This window comes from Condylostylus longicornis, unplaced genomic scaffold (genome assembly GCF_029603195.1).
Source record: "Condylostylus longicornis isolate FDR11 unplaced genomic scaffold, ASM2960319v2 ptg000001l, whole genome shotgun sequence".
Taxonomy (NCBI): domain Eukaryota; kingdom Metazoa; phylum Arthropoda; class Insecta; order Diptera; family Dolichopodidae; genus Condylostylus; species Condylostylus longicornis.
The window spans coordinates 4,179,406-4,194,799 of record NW_026577970.1 but is presented as its reverse complement, the minus strand read 5'-3'; the positions used below and the strand labels follow the sequence as shown (position 1 = coordinate 4,194,799).

The 15,394-nt window shown below is 26.8% G+C and overlaps 1 protein-coding gene across 8 annotated transcripts in view; it reads left to right on the top strand.

Annotated features, from left to right (window-relative positions):
- Nucleotides 1-7,950: 7,950 nt before the first annotated feature.
- Nucleotides 7,951-15,394, top strand: part of LOC129617143 (uncharacterized) — a 109,348-nt gene continuing 101,904 nt past the window's right edge. For all 8 annotated transcript variants that reach the window (XM_055532795.1, XM_055532749.1, XM_055532834.1 and 5 more), the window contains exon 1: nucleotides 7,951-9,359. In XM_055532795.1, the coding sequence (XP_055388770.1) occupies nucleotides 8,032-9,359 (1,328 nt within the window). In that variant the 5' untranslated portion in view covers nucleotides 7,951-8,031. The remainder of the gene's footprint in view (nucleotides 9,360-15,394) is intronic.

Below are 15,394 nucleotides of genomic sequence, written 5' to 3'. Positions count from 1 at the left end.
AATAAATTTGAAATATTTACAAATTGATCACAATGTTCATTTTTTCAAAAAAATATGAAAACTAGGCAATAAAATTAAAGGTGATTGTGTAAAAAGTCTACATCATTTTATTAACGTTTCTAAAACTCAATATACATCTAAACTATACAGAAGAATAAGGCCTTGCAAGTGATTACCGACCAAGTTGCATAGAAGGCTTTCCGGGAATACTAAATACTGCATGACAAATTTTTAATGGACATTATTTTTCCATTTTAAAGAAATGTAAACAAAATTATTTTATGTATAATAAAGTTGGGTCAAACCAATGGTTTGTATTGTAGAACTTTTCCCATCAACAAGTGAAAATACTGCTTTTAAAAACAGTCTATGTACATATATCCACCACACTATTAAAATTATTTTCATTCATAAACGACACTATTCCTAGGATTGCATATATTTAGGATGAACGATTTATGCAATCTTTGAAATAAAGCAAAAATTAATATAAAGTGGCTTTAACATAATGAACGATTTTAAGAATTAATTGTGTGAGTTAAGAAAAATTATTATATTTTTTAATGTCATGGAACTTATCGTTAGCTTTTTGCGTTTATAGAAATTTGAAAAAGCTTGTGGTTCCGGAAATATAAGGTGCCAAAAATTAAAATTTTACAAATTTCAAGGCGATAACTTGAGAGGGGGTGGAGATGCAAAAAAAATTTTCTTCCAACGAAATGAACTATTTGTTAATGTCTAAAAGCCCCTAAAATTTTAAGCTTCTACAGGCTGGGGTCTAGAAGAAAAACAAAATAAAAAATTTGAAAAAAAATACTTTAGATAACGGTAAATTTGAACGACCATTTTGTTTTTCTAAAGTTTAACTAAGGTATACCACGCTAGAGGAAGCAAGCCACTGTCTTTCTGCGTTCGCAAAATTTCAAAAATTCTTATGGTTTCAGGGAAAACAGGCCCAAGAAGAGTTCGTTCCTTATACTAGGTATCATAAAATTGACCTTTGTCAACCATTTAAATAATCCCTAATTTTGTTAATCACATTTTTTGTCCAAACTTTTTATTTCGAGATTTACTTTGTTTGAGGTAGCTGAATTTTTCTTTCGATTGTCATTTGTTATCACTATAATTGTAAATTAGTAATTTTTCTATTCCCATATTTACCCATATTCAAAATAACTGGATTATTTACAAAAAGAAAATAAATTATTTACAGTAATTACTTTAAGTTAAGAATATGTTTGCAGTAAGACTAAGTCCTTCGAAAACTGATTGCGTGCATTAATTAAAGTGTTAATTTTGTTTCTCCATACTTTCACATTACGTCATTCAAAGTATTGGTAGTACTTGGAAAATCGACAACGCTTTCTTAAATTTAACAATGCGTAATGATTAAAACAAATTTTAAATTTCTTAATAAGCAAACAGAATTCAGGGCTTAGTCTATAATTTTTGATTATCACTGTATGCGTAAATTTTTCTTATTATATTTCCGTATCTAGTTTGTATTATTCTTTTTCAGGAATACACAAGACATCGCAACATGTTTAACAAATTTTCTTTTTTCTTCAAGGAAATTTGGTCTTCCTCTTTTCATTTCTTTCCAGACTTTGCTTTCTTTCTCTCTTTTTCTTAAAATTTTTATTCTGGTTTTTGGAAATTTATTTTTTTTTTTGTTATCTAGGTGAAATGGCAAAACTCTTATTCTACTTTTTCTCTTAAAGGAACAAAGAAAGAGAAATAAAGGAGAATCTAGTGAATGCTTTAAATTATAAAACTCTATATCCTATATAGACATAATATGACGTAAAACTTAGGTCGTGTTAAAGTACTTAATACTGTTAATAATAAGTGTGAAAAAAAATTTTTTTTTTTGTTTCAAGATTATTTCATTCTCTCAGTATCCCATTCAGTTTCTGCCAGTTTTCATCTTCTTTTCTTTCACATTGTGTAAATGAAATGAATTTCTAATATAGGAGTATAGGAATTCATAATAGAATAAATCCAAGAGTGTGAAAACAAACTAAGAGTAGAAAATTAGATAATTGTAATGTAATTAAATCTTTTCCATAGAATAATAGAAATATTTTTTTTGGTTTTTCTATTCTTGGGTTTATTTGTGTTTAGGTTTTTTTGTTTTTCTCAAATTACCGTTTTTCTTATTTAATTTTCCGATTTCGTGACTAAAATTTAGTTCATTAATTTATTTTACAAATCGATAAATCGAAAAATAAAAGTGTTCGTTAAAGTGGAACAATAATACAGGTTTTATGTCTAAAAAACATTCATTGAAAAAATATTGAAATTTGTTATTCTAAAAAAGAGATTAGGTTGAGATTACCCAATAAATATTGAAAAAAATGGAATTCTATTTCATATATCATCATCTGAATAACGAAACGGCGGAAGTAAATGACATTTGTACGTCATTATACGATTTAATCATTATTGAATTCTTCCAATAATTAATTTGATAAGAAAACCTTCTTTACATTAATCCATTCCTTCATTCTAACATTCTTGTAAGAAAAAATGGAAATATTGTGTAAAACACTTAGTTTGAAACAACATTTTAGAACAAAAAAGTAGAATTTTCAACCGGCTTAGTGTGATATCGGTATGTATACAATATAAAACTGTTAGTGGGAGCTTGTACCACTGGTTTAGTTTTCCTAATTTTAACAATAATTTCAATTTTTTGTAGTATGTTTCCTTTTGATTTTCATTTTCCCAATAAGATAGAAACTGCCTCTATCTACAAATTACTTAGTTAATTTCATTTTTAATGACTTACAATTATTTACGAATTTGCTTGTTATAAAGTACTTTCAGCAGGCAAATTTAAAAAGGTCAGGTTGTTAAGTACAGTTCTTACTAAAACTGCATTTAGCGAAATTTATTGTTTGCGTTTTTCCATATTTTTTGGAAGCATAAATTTTCCATATAAAATTTTGGAAGCGCGTATACATTTTTCGCACTAATTCTTCATGATCTTACTTTTAATTTCTTCACGAATCTCCTACATAAATCTTATAACTCTGTTAATTCCATTGTTAATATTAAAATCATTAAATAATTGGATGTTATACCAATAACGATCGAAATTTATGATTAAAATTTACAAATTGATGAAACTAAAAATAAATTTTTTTTTTAACTCGTAGCTAAACTAAATATTAAATCCAATTCTTAGATCAAGTCCTTGAAACTTTATTTGATTATTTTATTAAACTAAACGCAAAATACCTCAAACACTTTTACCTGAAATTTTTGAGATTTAGTTAAATATGCATTTAGAAACATAACAAATTTTAAACCGACCTCAATTTTTCAATTCTACGCCATTTTCTAAAAAATTATTGAAATTAATGCAAAAAAAAAAGTACTTCCATTCATTCAAAACAAAATTAGCTTTATTAGGAATATTAGATTTTTTCTTTTGAACGTTTCATTTTATTATCCTGAACACTAAAATTAAAATTTCAAATAGGCTACTTGTTGCTAAACAATTATTTGGAAATTTAATATTTTTTTTTCTAAACAACCCAATCTATTTTCCACTAACAAAAAATATAATTGGGCAGTTTTTCTTTCCACTAACAAAAATTATAATTGGGCAGTTCTTCTTTCTTAAAAAAAAATAAAAAATAATATCAATGAGAAAAAAAAAGTAAAAAAGAGCGACATAATAGGCCCTATTTTATTTGATCGTCCATTTCATATTTATTCAATTTTAGTTTTGACGATTCACCGCCCGCCTTTATACCGTAAAGGGCATTCATGACCCTAATTTAGTTTAAATGACCAAAAATTATCATAAAAAAATATTTTTCATTCAAGAAAATTAATAGAGCGAACAGTATTATCCTATTATCGTTTAATCAAAAGAAACGTATAAAAAAAGTGAGAAGAAAAATTAATTTTTTTTTTGTATACGATATTGGAGTCAAGCTTTTCCATCAGTTTATTCGCATTAACAACAACAAAATATAAATGACCACATTCAGGACTATTGCAAAATTGAAAAAAAACGCAAAATATCTTTCCTTTTTCAATGTTTTTTATCGCAAAAATTAATTTATAAATTGTGTTCCTATTTATATGTATCTAGTTCTTTACAAAAATAAAATGTTTCTTTTGTAATATGATGGAAAAGATTAATATCGATTTACAAAAAGATTATATTGTGTTAAACGTGTCAATTATTCATTAAAACTGCAAGAATAATAAAAAGTTGGGTCAAACCATGGTTTGCAAAGTAGCACTTTTCCCTATACAAGAAGTGAAGGTGCTGCTCTTAAAAACTTCCCATTACATTATTGAAATTTCGTTTGTTCATACACAAAAATATTTCTAAGATTGCATACATTTAGGATGATTTAAAAAAAAAAAGAAGTGTTAATATAGTGACTGAATTCAACAGTTAATTACGTTAGTTAAGAAAAATAATTATATTTTTTGATGGTTAGCCTTTTGCATTTATAGAAATTTGGAGCAGCTTGTAGTTTCGGAAATGTAGGAAGCCTAAAATAAATTGTACAAATTTTCATGAGGCATAATTTGAAAGGAGTTGAAGGTGGGAGAAAATTTTCTTCTGGATAACGGTTAATTTTAGTGGCCACTTTGTTGAACTTTAATTCAAGTTTGCTGTACCACAGAAGAAGAAACCAGCCACTCCTTTTCCGCATTTGTAAAATTTAAATCTCTTATTGTAACGGTCTCGTTACAATAAATAGTCACAAAATGGCATTTTAAGGTCTTTGACAGATTATAGATTTTAGAGTGGGGGAGATAAATTTTCTTCTACGGAATTAAGTTCGTAGCAAAGATCTATGTACGTATGAAATTTCAACTTACTATCTTCAAGAGTGTAAAAGGAACATTTATGCTACATGGAGTGTGACCAAATTGTCGTACTAACCACACCAGCCCATGACTGAATGGAGACGGTTAAAATTGATCGTTATCTAAAAACCTTTTTTTCTTTTAGCTTTCGATATTGTTTTTCTTCTAGACCAGAGGTTAAATAAAAATCTTAACAATCAAGTTCATATTTTTTATTAAATTTGTTAAATTTAAATATTATTAATTAAATTTAATAAATTTAATAAAAAATTGAATTTAAATAAAAGTAAAGTAATTCTCACATGAGCAAAGCTAAATAAAAATATGAAAAAAAAATTGAGGATCCATAAATAATCAATTTTTTTTTTTTCATCTTCATAGACCCCTAGCAGACCTTAATGGACCCCTGCTAGTCTATTTAGACCACTTTGCGGGAATCGGTGTTCTAGACGATGTAAGTTGTAAAAGTGCAATGTGAATTTTTGCCGCTTTATATTTCCTTGCTTATTTTTAAAGCAGAAAGCCAACGGTAAAGCAATGTAATCAAAAATGTGATTATTTGTTTTGATTCACTTACTCTTTGCAATATCTTGATATAATATTTTCGTATACATCACGAAAGTAGTTTAAATGAACAGTAATTTTACTTATCCAAGGAAAAATTTTACTTTACAAACAATTGATTTGATCCAAATTTCTTGTTTTAGAAACTATTACACGACAACGATGAGTATATCAATTAATCAAATGTACGTTGCCGTTAAGTATAATTTAATTTTTGAATTGTTATGGATATTAGTCGAACAGAATCTTTTCCGTATCATTTTCTTCAATCCTCGAAATTACTAAGAAAAATTCTGAGCGATCAACCCCAAGAGAAGTATATAGTTCTAGACCACCCTGTAGTTGCAAGGCTTTAATCGAATGTTATCTAAATACCAAAAAGAAAATAAGGTCAAAATTAATATTTTTCATTTTCTAAAATGGCAAACTTTTTGACAGCTGGTCGACTTAAAGCTAATGTCTTTCCCAAGTAACATTACCATTCATTTTTCAAAAATAATTTAGGTAGAATTTTAAAATAATAAAAAATATTTTTTGTTTTTCTTAATTTTCTCTTGTTCTCCATAATACAGTCAAAACAAATTTAACTTTTCAAAATAATAACGGTTAATTTTTTGCCTTCTCCAATAAAAAATTCAGGTTCAAAAGAGAAGAATCTTTTTAATATCTTTCTTTTCTCTTTTCACCTTTTTCATTTTCACTTCATGCAATTTAAAAGCAAAATTTCTTTGTTTCTTTTTTTCTTTTAAAGTATTCATTTTATTTTATTTTTGAAATTTTATAATGACATTTTCCAACACTGAACTGTCGTTTTGCCTTTAATAGTAAAGAATGTTGTTAATATCTTTGTATTTTATTTCATCGCATTTGTGATGTGATCTTACCTTTTATTATTCTCACTCCTATGTTGCCTCCAAATTCTGAATGGATACTGTTTTTATTCTTGATTGTAATTGTATTTTTTTTTCCTTTTCTTCTATTATTTTTTTCCTCTCGGAATTTTATTTCTGTTTTTTTTATATAAGTATACAGGAAAACATGTAGCAATAAAACGTGTTGCGAATGTTAAATAGGTTCATTAGAGTTTTATAGGTACTTCTCATGTTTTTTATTAGGTTGAAAATTAAAAAATGTTTGTTTATATTTGGACATTCATAACACATAGAACAAAAATCATTATAGAATGTGACTAAAAACTTTTTTGTCCAACTACAACGAAGAAAGGAATTAAAGTAAATTTGTATTAACAATAGAAAATATTTTGTATTCACAAGACAATAAGATATTTTTATAACTTAAGTTCTTATAACACAATATTATGTTATACCTACGTGTAAATTCGCAAGGGACAGGTACTTGACACACAAAAACGTAACCTTTCAATATAATAGAAAAATTATTAATCCAAAATTATTATCCGATATCCATTGCTTCCATTTATTTTTGTCAAAAAATTTTCATCTTTTATGAAATGACTGGGATTGTACTCAAAATCAAATTTATTTTTAATAATATTTTGAAATTTTATTTTGCGATAATCTTATATTTCTTATATGTATTTGGATACAATTCTTATATTTGATAGTTTTGTCTTATTCTTGTTTAGTGCAGGACTAGTGCAGGTCTTTGACAGGTTCTCATAAAGATCTATTGTCGCATTTGGTAATTAAATTTATTTGGTTTGATATTGCTTTGAATGTACATTCTTAAACTACTCATGAGCCTATGCGTGATGAACGTTTTGGCATATGAGTAAAACGTAACCTTAATTTCTTTTGGACTAAGCTTTGTTCATAAAACTTTTTTTTTAATATGTATATGTCAATTTAATAGAAACCGATATTTCAAATATTATAATTAAATTCCAAAATAACTCCAAAATCACACGACCCATCTGTTGTGAATCGGAAAACTATTCCCATTTACAAGAAAAAAATAGTAACAGCAAAAATCATCTGCACAGATGTTTGAGATACTTAAATCGTACTCAGTTTGGAAAATTATGATGGTCAAATATTAAACAAAGAAAAATATTAACCTTTTTTTTAGAAATATTTCGACTAAACATTATCGAAAGAAATTCTGAACATTTCTATTACATAAAATTTGGAAAATTTGTGCGGAAAATTTCTATATTTTAATTTTCAGCAAAGTAGATTTTATTCGGTAAATTCTGAGAATAAAAGTTTTGTTCGGAGACTTTTTGTCTTTAGAACTCTTTTTTTGAAAAGTACTTTCCGTTTTGAGTTTATAACACAAATTTCATCGAAATTCGGAAAGTGTGTATTTTTCATTTTAAGACTCCGCTTTAGTTCTAAATAAGGTCATACTCACTTTAATTGAATATATATAAACATTCTATTTGTACTTATATTGTTCGTTTCGTCCGCTACATACACATATATTCCAACTATGAATAATAATTAATTCATGCGAGTTTTTCGCGCATCATTTGAAACTTAATTACATAATTTTTTCATAACTTTAACTATAATTTCTCGTATTCATCTGTTAATAATCATATGTTGTTTTTGTTTCAGGATTGACAAGAAGACAACCAAGTTTTGTTGATGATAACAAAAGGAAGAGCAAAACAAAAATAATAGAATTGTTGGTCTAATTAAAATGCTTCACTCCTATCCGGAGTTAAGAAAAAATACAAAACCAGATAAGTTCTTAAATAATAACAATAATGATCGAAAATTTATTAAAAATTCAATTAATGCTGAAGGATTCTCAGTATTTTATGAAAATACTTTGCATACGCCACCATTTTATTCTATTCGAAATCCAAAACAATCAATTCAACAACAACATTACATTTCAGCAATATCATTATCACAACCACCGTCCCAATTACCAGTGCATTCCTTAACAAATCCATTAACAGCTATCATGACAACAGCTACAACTACAAATTCAAATGGTAAAAATAATTGTAATAAAAGTGGTACTGAAATTTATGGTAGTAGCGTTGTTGTTAATATTAATCAGCAACAACAACAACAACAACAAATATCTAACAAGAATAATAATACTGTAAATAATAACAAGAACGAAGAGAATCGCCTTAATCAAAGAATTTTAGGTTCCTGTAATACACGAACCAATACTGCTTTTGGTGTAGCGAATCAACCACAGGGAATCACTGGCATTACAAATTTAAATATAAATAATAAAAATAGTAATAAAATTTTTAATACGAATAATAGTAATAATAAAAATAAGATAATGAGTAATACTGGTGTAAATATAGAAAGCACTGTGATTGATGATACTAGTTATAAAAGAAATCCTATTAATATTAATGTAAATAATAATACTAGCGGTGGTAGTTATAGGAAAGAGCAACAACACCAAAAACAACAACAACAACAGCAACAACAATTACAATATAACAATGAAAATACAATAAACAGTGGTAGAAAACGTATTTCAAGACAAAATTCTAGTGCTAGCGATACGAAATCCCATATAAGGCGACATAGGCAACATGATTCCGAACGAATGCAGAAGCAACAAAAAGGCTGTGAAAAATATTATAGCAGTCAATCAACGATGCAATCTGGTAAACCAAATTCTGGAAATGCTAGTGGTGGAATAAGTGGTTCTTCTACAGGTGTTGGCGGTGTTTCTACGAACAGTGGTAATACTGGCGGAATTCCAACTAATTCTAACACAAAAAATTCTGCTACTAGTGGTGGTAACACAATGAACCCAAACAATATTGTAAACGGACGTAGTACAAAACGTTTACCATCATTAAGTAGCGCTGATTCAACATCATCTTCGTCATCTTCCTGCAGTGGATCATGTAGTGAAGATGGTGATACCAGTTCAACATCATCCGGAGAACCAAATTTACCATATCCTGGTTTTCCAGCAGTTGCACTTAAATATTTAACACAGGATACAAGACCAAGAAATTGGTGTTTAACATTAATAACAAATCCATATCCTTTTCAAAATGATTTTTAATATTTTATTTTTAAGTAAATTAGCTATTAGATTTCAGAAGTAAATTTATGCTGTTTCAAGTGAGTTACACATTTTATATTTCATTTATTTTTTAATAATTATGAACAAATAATAAAAAATTTTCAAAATTTGTTGTGAACAAGAAATTTTTTAAAAATGACTGCGAATTGTTTAAATCGATTTAAATAAATTTTATTAGACTTTAAATATAAAAAAATTTAACTCAGTTTTGTTAAATTTTTAATGTATGCGTTATGTCTTATATTTATGAAAATTTCATTCAGATACAAAAGTTTTAGTACCAAATCTTTGGCCTCTGTAAATGTTCTAAAGTTCTGTACATAATATTTTTAACCGATGTAAAGAAATTTCCATAGTTTAAGGCCTTTTCAAACAAATCGAAAAGAAATACCTAAGAATATTTACTTTTAAATTTTGAAATAAATTGCAATTAAGATCAAATTCTTCTTTATTCTTCTTCCAAATTAAAATCGATTATTCTTCCTAAAAAAAGGATTTCATCCAATTTTAAAAAGATTTTTGAGGCGAAAAGACTTTAGTTTTAAGTAATATTTGCTAAAAATTAAAATTTTTATTTTATGAATAATATCGGAAGTCTACTTTAATATATTTCAAGATCTCATAAATAAAGAACGTGCCGCATGCAAATTGATTTAATGATATGGAAACTTTTCCAAATAAAAACCACGTAGACCTGTAGAAACACAAATATCTTCAATTGACTATGTATGCCTTAAGCATCCATAACAAAATAAAATACGTATGAATTTGTAATGAACTATATTCATTTTCAAACTGTTTAAAAATTCAACTTTTAGCTTATGTTATTGCTTTTAAAAATATTAGAGCACTTCCCTTATAACTTTTCAAAGTTTATGATATTGCGAAAATAATTTTATTCTCATATAATTTGGCAAAATATTACTAGAATAAAAATTTAATATAAGATAATGAAAACGTGCAATTTGGTATGCCACCAATAATTGTATCATTGTAAATCTAAAGAGAATAGGCACGGGTGAAGCATTTGAAATTTATTTATTATAAAAACTGTCCACCAAAATTGTTAATTTTCTTAGCCATAATTTATACAAGAATTCCTAAAATTGTCCGATACAAACTTTTTATACGCTGAAAATGTATATACCTTCATACATATGTACGAGTATAAAAACTTATTTAATTGGCGAAAATTTATTAAAAATAACAAAACAAAATAAAATTGGGTCAAACCAACGGTTGTATTGTACCACTTTTCCCTTATCCCAACAAATAAAAATACTGCTTTTTAATACACTCTATGTATACCTACCACACTATTAAAATTATCTACACTCATAAACGAAACTATTTCAAGAATTGCATATATTTAGGATGAACAATTTGTGCAGTCTTTGAAATAAACCAAAAATTAATACAAAGAGGGGTTAAGATGCACGATTTTAAGGGTTAATTGTGTGAGTTACGAAAAATAATTATATTTTTTAATGTCATGGAATATACCGTTAGCTTTCTGCGTTTATAGAAATTTGAAAAAGCTTTCGGTTTCAGAAATATAAGGTGTCAAAAATTCAAATTTTACAAATTTCAAGAGGTGATAACTTGAGAGGGGGTGGTGATGGAAAAAAATTTTCTTCTAACGAAATAAGTTTCCAGTAAAGATCTATGAACATATAAAATTTTAGCTTTCTATCTTCAAGGGTGTAGAAGTTTTGTAAACATATCCACGGACGGATGGACAGAGTGAAACTAATAAGCACTTTTTTTCAAAAAATTTTTAGAAAAGTGCTACAAAAAAACAAACAGTTTTATTAAAAAAATTTATTTCAGTTAATAAAAATTATTATTTGAGTGTAATTAAATTTTTCGGCGTTATAAATTCAAACTCGTTATATTTTTAGAATTAGATTTTGTTGTTCTTCTCATTTTTATTGTTCAAATCCTTTCTCGGTTCTATTGTAAGCTAATTAAATTTCATGGAAAAATAATGGGATTTTTAATTCATAAACTTTTTCAATTTATTAAGCAAAGGCGAAAAAAAATACAAAAAAAAATATTTTTTCTGGTTTTAATTTTATTTATTGAAAATTCTTTCGAGAAATTTTTATTTTTCATAACAAAAATTCACACACACAAGGATTAGAAGCGAAAAAAAATCTAGTTTAAGAAAAAAAAAATTTTTCATCACTCCCAATTTTTGTTTTCAAAATATTTTCCTTTTTATTTGTTTGTGTTTCTCGTTTTTGTTTAGGTAAATTGAAAAAATAGTTTTCCATTTTCCCTTCTTACTTTAATTTTAAACCATTCTCAAGCTTTTCCACAACAAGTACAACATAAATACGTTTTTAAACATAAAAAATATTTTCACATATGCCAGTGTTTGTGTGTGGTAAAAATAACTAAACTACTTCAACTTCTAAAATTTAAAAAAAAAATGTTATTATTCAAAAAATTACAAATCTAGAAAAAAAAAATTCTTCCTTTTTCTCCCCATTTTTTAAGATTTTTTTCATTTATTTGAAATTTTCAGGTCACTAACAATTTGTTTTTCTCTAATAATATAGGGGAAAGAAGTAAAAATACGAACGTATCCAACATATTTATTTGCATTTTTCATAACACTTTAAATTTATGAATTCATATACTTTAATGAATACACAAACACACACAAATTAACTAAATGTCATTTAAGGAAACACCAGCATATTTTATCAATGTAAACGACATGAAATCGGTAAATGTGCTTTTGTACGTTTTTCATAAGGTATCTCGTATCAATGTCCACTGCTATATACCGTACTCCGTACAATGTGAAACTTTTATACGAAGACGATGTTCATAGCCCAACAGGTTCGGAATTACAGAAGCTTAAAGTCAATCTCGACTGTTTTTTTTAACTTTCTGAAATTTTAAGTATAAATGAGTGATTGTGTATGACAGTCGCATTATTAATAAGATTTGAAAACCTCAGCCCTTAGAATAAGGGCTTTCTCATGAATATCTTTATTAGCTGTAATCTGTTCAAATTTTGGAATCACATGATTTTAAAGTTTGAAAAACTTGAAATTTCAACTTTTTATTTTTAAAAATGCTTAATTTTTTATTTACTGCAAATGTTATTTAACACCAAATTTTTTTCTTCCATTACTTCTTGAAAAACCAAGAACAACCGTTCAAAATAGCGTCTCTTTTCTATTATGGAAATGTTAACAACAAATTTAGAACCGAGCTTCCACTACATTTGCAAAAATTATTGGCCCGAAGAATGACGTAGTAGAATTATACTACTGTATGTCAGTTTTAACTTTGATAATTAATTTTAATATTCAAGCATTGAAGGAGGGTCAATAGCCCAACGATCACGCATAAAAGTCGCCTCATCTTCTCGTTCTTTTTCGTCTCCGAGCCCTAAATTTTATACACACGCCAATTGGAAAAATTCGTTTTTTAGACGATAATTAAAATCAAAACTGACTAAGAGTTTGAGGAATCTAAACATGCTATAAACATAGATAAAATATAAACATGTCGACATCGGAAGCGTTAAAAATTTGCCAATAATTTAGAAAAATTAGACATGTAAAACAATAGTCATATATAAAAGGCATTTTTACTGTATACAATCCCACATTTATTTTAAGATTTCATGCACTTTTGTATTATTGATTTTCCAATTATTGCAATCAATTATTCAAATTAAACATTTCAATAATAAATTGCAATAATTTTAATTTTTCCTATTTAATTTTACAAGTTTAAAGACAAGTCATCTAGTATGATTGTATTAAGGGTATGTGGTTCCTATGTTTTATAAAATATTGCAATAATTTGCATATTTTATTTCGGTTTAAGATAATGTTGAAGTTTTATCAGAAAACATTGGTAATTTTAATAATATTTTTCATATTGATAGTGAAACTGATTTTGCAATGTGTAACTTTTCACTCTATCTTATTAAAATACCCTAATCTATGCCTTAATGTATTCAAAAATCACAATTCGAACAACCAAAAATGAACATGAGAAGAACATTTTTTAAATATTTTTTTTATTTCATTAAATTTCATTAAGAAGCTGGTAATTTATTGAGCATAAAAAATTGAGGACTGGGCAGAAATTTCTTAAAAATAAAACCACAAACTTCAATTATATTTTATTTATAAACTAATGAAAAGTTAGTGTTCCTTTCTATATTCCAAACCTATTTTTTATACATCTTTTCTCTACAAAGCAATTACTGCAAATTAAAATCGACCTTACACACCACTAGCTGTCTTTGTACATATATAATTTTAAATATTCGCAAGTAATCGGACATATCGGACATAAGACACAAAATATTGTCGTTCCGAAAGGCTGAACATATAATCACAAAATTTTTCAATATTATTTATATAGTGTGTAATTCAAAGTCACCCTGTTTAGCAAGTTATAAAAATAAAAAACAAAAGAGAAATTTTTTTTTACGAAATTAATCTTCTCATATTTTTTAATAAACAAGAGTGTTACGTACAGTTAAAAGTATAAAAAATTGTAGGTATGTATCTAGAAACACCGTAAAATTTAAAAAAACAAATTACTAAAAAAATTTTTTCTATACTTTTTCCTTCTATGTATGAAAAATTGTAGGTAAAAAGAACCAAAAAAAAATTTTTTTTCACATCCTTGCAAATGTCGGTATGCATTTTTTTTTTTTGTTTTTCTCAAAAAATTTTCACCAACAATCAGTTTCGGTGACGTTATAACAATCACATATGTATGCTATAAAACTTAATGGCCAGTTATGGTAAGCTTATATAATCAGCGGATATAAAACTGATTTATGGAAAAACTTTGTAAATCTTTTCGTTTCAATAAATTTTAATTAAACTTAAAATTTCGATTTTATTGAATTTTATGAAGACGAAATATCAATAATTCCCGGGAAAATCAAAACGATAAATACGTTCCTACACGTCATCTGTATGTACACCATACCGTGAATTAAAGTTGCGATTTTGGGAATTGCAATAAATTGCGCCTGATCTAATAATCTAAATGGTCGAATAAAAATTTTTCATTTTTCAATTATCAATCGGACGAGTAATGTGTGCGCAACCCACGATAGAAATTTTTTTGAGCACGAGACATCAGATTAGGTTTACATTTTCTTACAGATTGTTTTAAGGCAGTGGGTTAAAGAATGATTTCATTCACTGCTTTTGTAATAAAATGAAATGTGTTGCTTTTGACTTGTTGCAAACATAATAAGGTTTACTACCCCTATTTCGCACAGTAATTAGTTCTATGTGTATGTGTAGGTTTTTTTTAACATACATACATTTGATATTTCTGTTATACCTACTCAATTTTTCATGCTTTACTTTTATTTCACTTTAATTCTTTTTTTTCCCATTATTACATGAAACCCTCTTTTTCACTCTTCAATGTTATTAAATTCGGTTATAAACTGCCTCTAAATTGACCTTGATGTTGTTTTTATTTTTGTAAATTTTTCAGATTGAAATTATTATCGCATTTTAAAGGGCGGCGAAATAATGTTTAGGGGAGGATTTTTTTTTTATATTTTAAATTACTGTTGGTACACTGCACTTAAAATGAAATGAAAAGATATTAAAATAAAGTAGGAATGTATGTATAATTTAGATTTTCAGTGATGTTACTAATTCAATGTTTGTTATAGCTTTGTGCCTACTGATGAAATCGTAACAAAGTATAGAATTTCGTTTTGGATGAATATCAGTAAATAGCAGTCTAATCAACACGATTAATTAGGGTTCTATACATTATGGGATTAATTAAAAATTTTGAGCATACAAAATTCAATCACTCTCATTATGCACTAGCATTATGCATTCTTTGCCCTAAAACTTCCTATATTTTGCCCTGTGAATACATTCTGAAATTTAATTCATTCTCTCACATTCTATTTTTTACTCACGTTTCAAAAGATTCGTTAGGCCTTATGTCCATCTGTAAACTTCTGTAG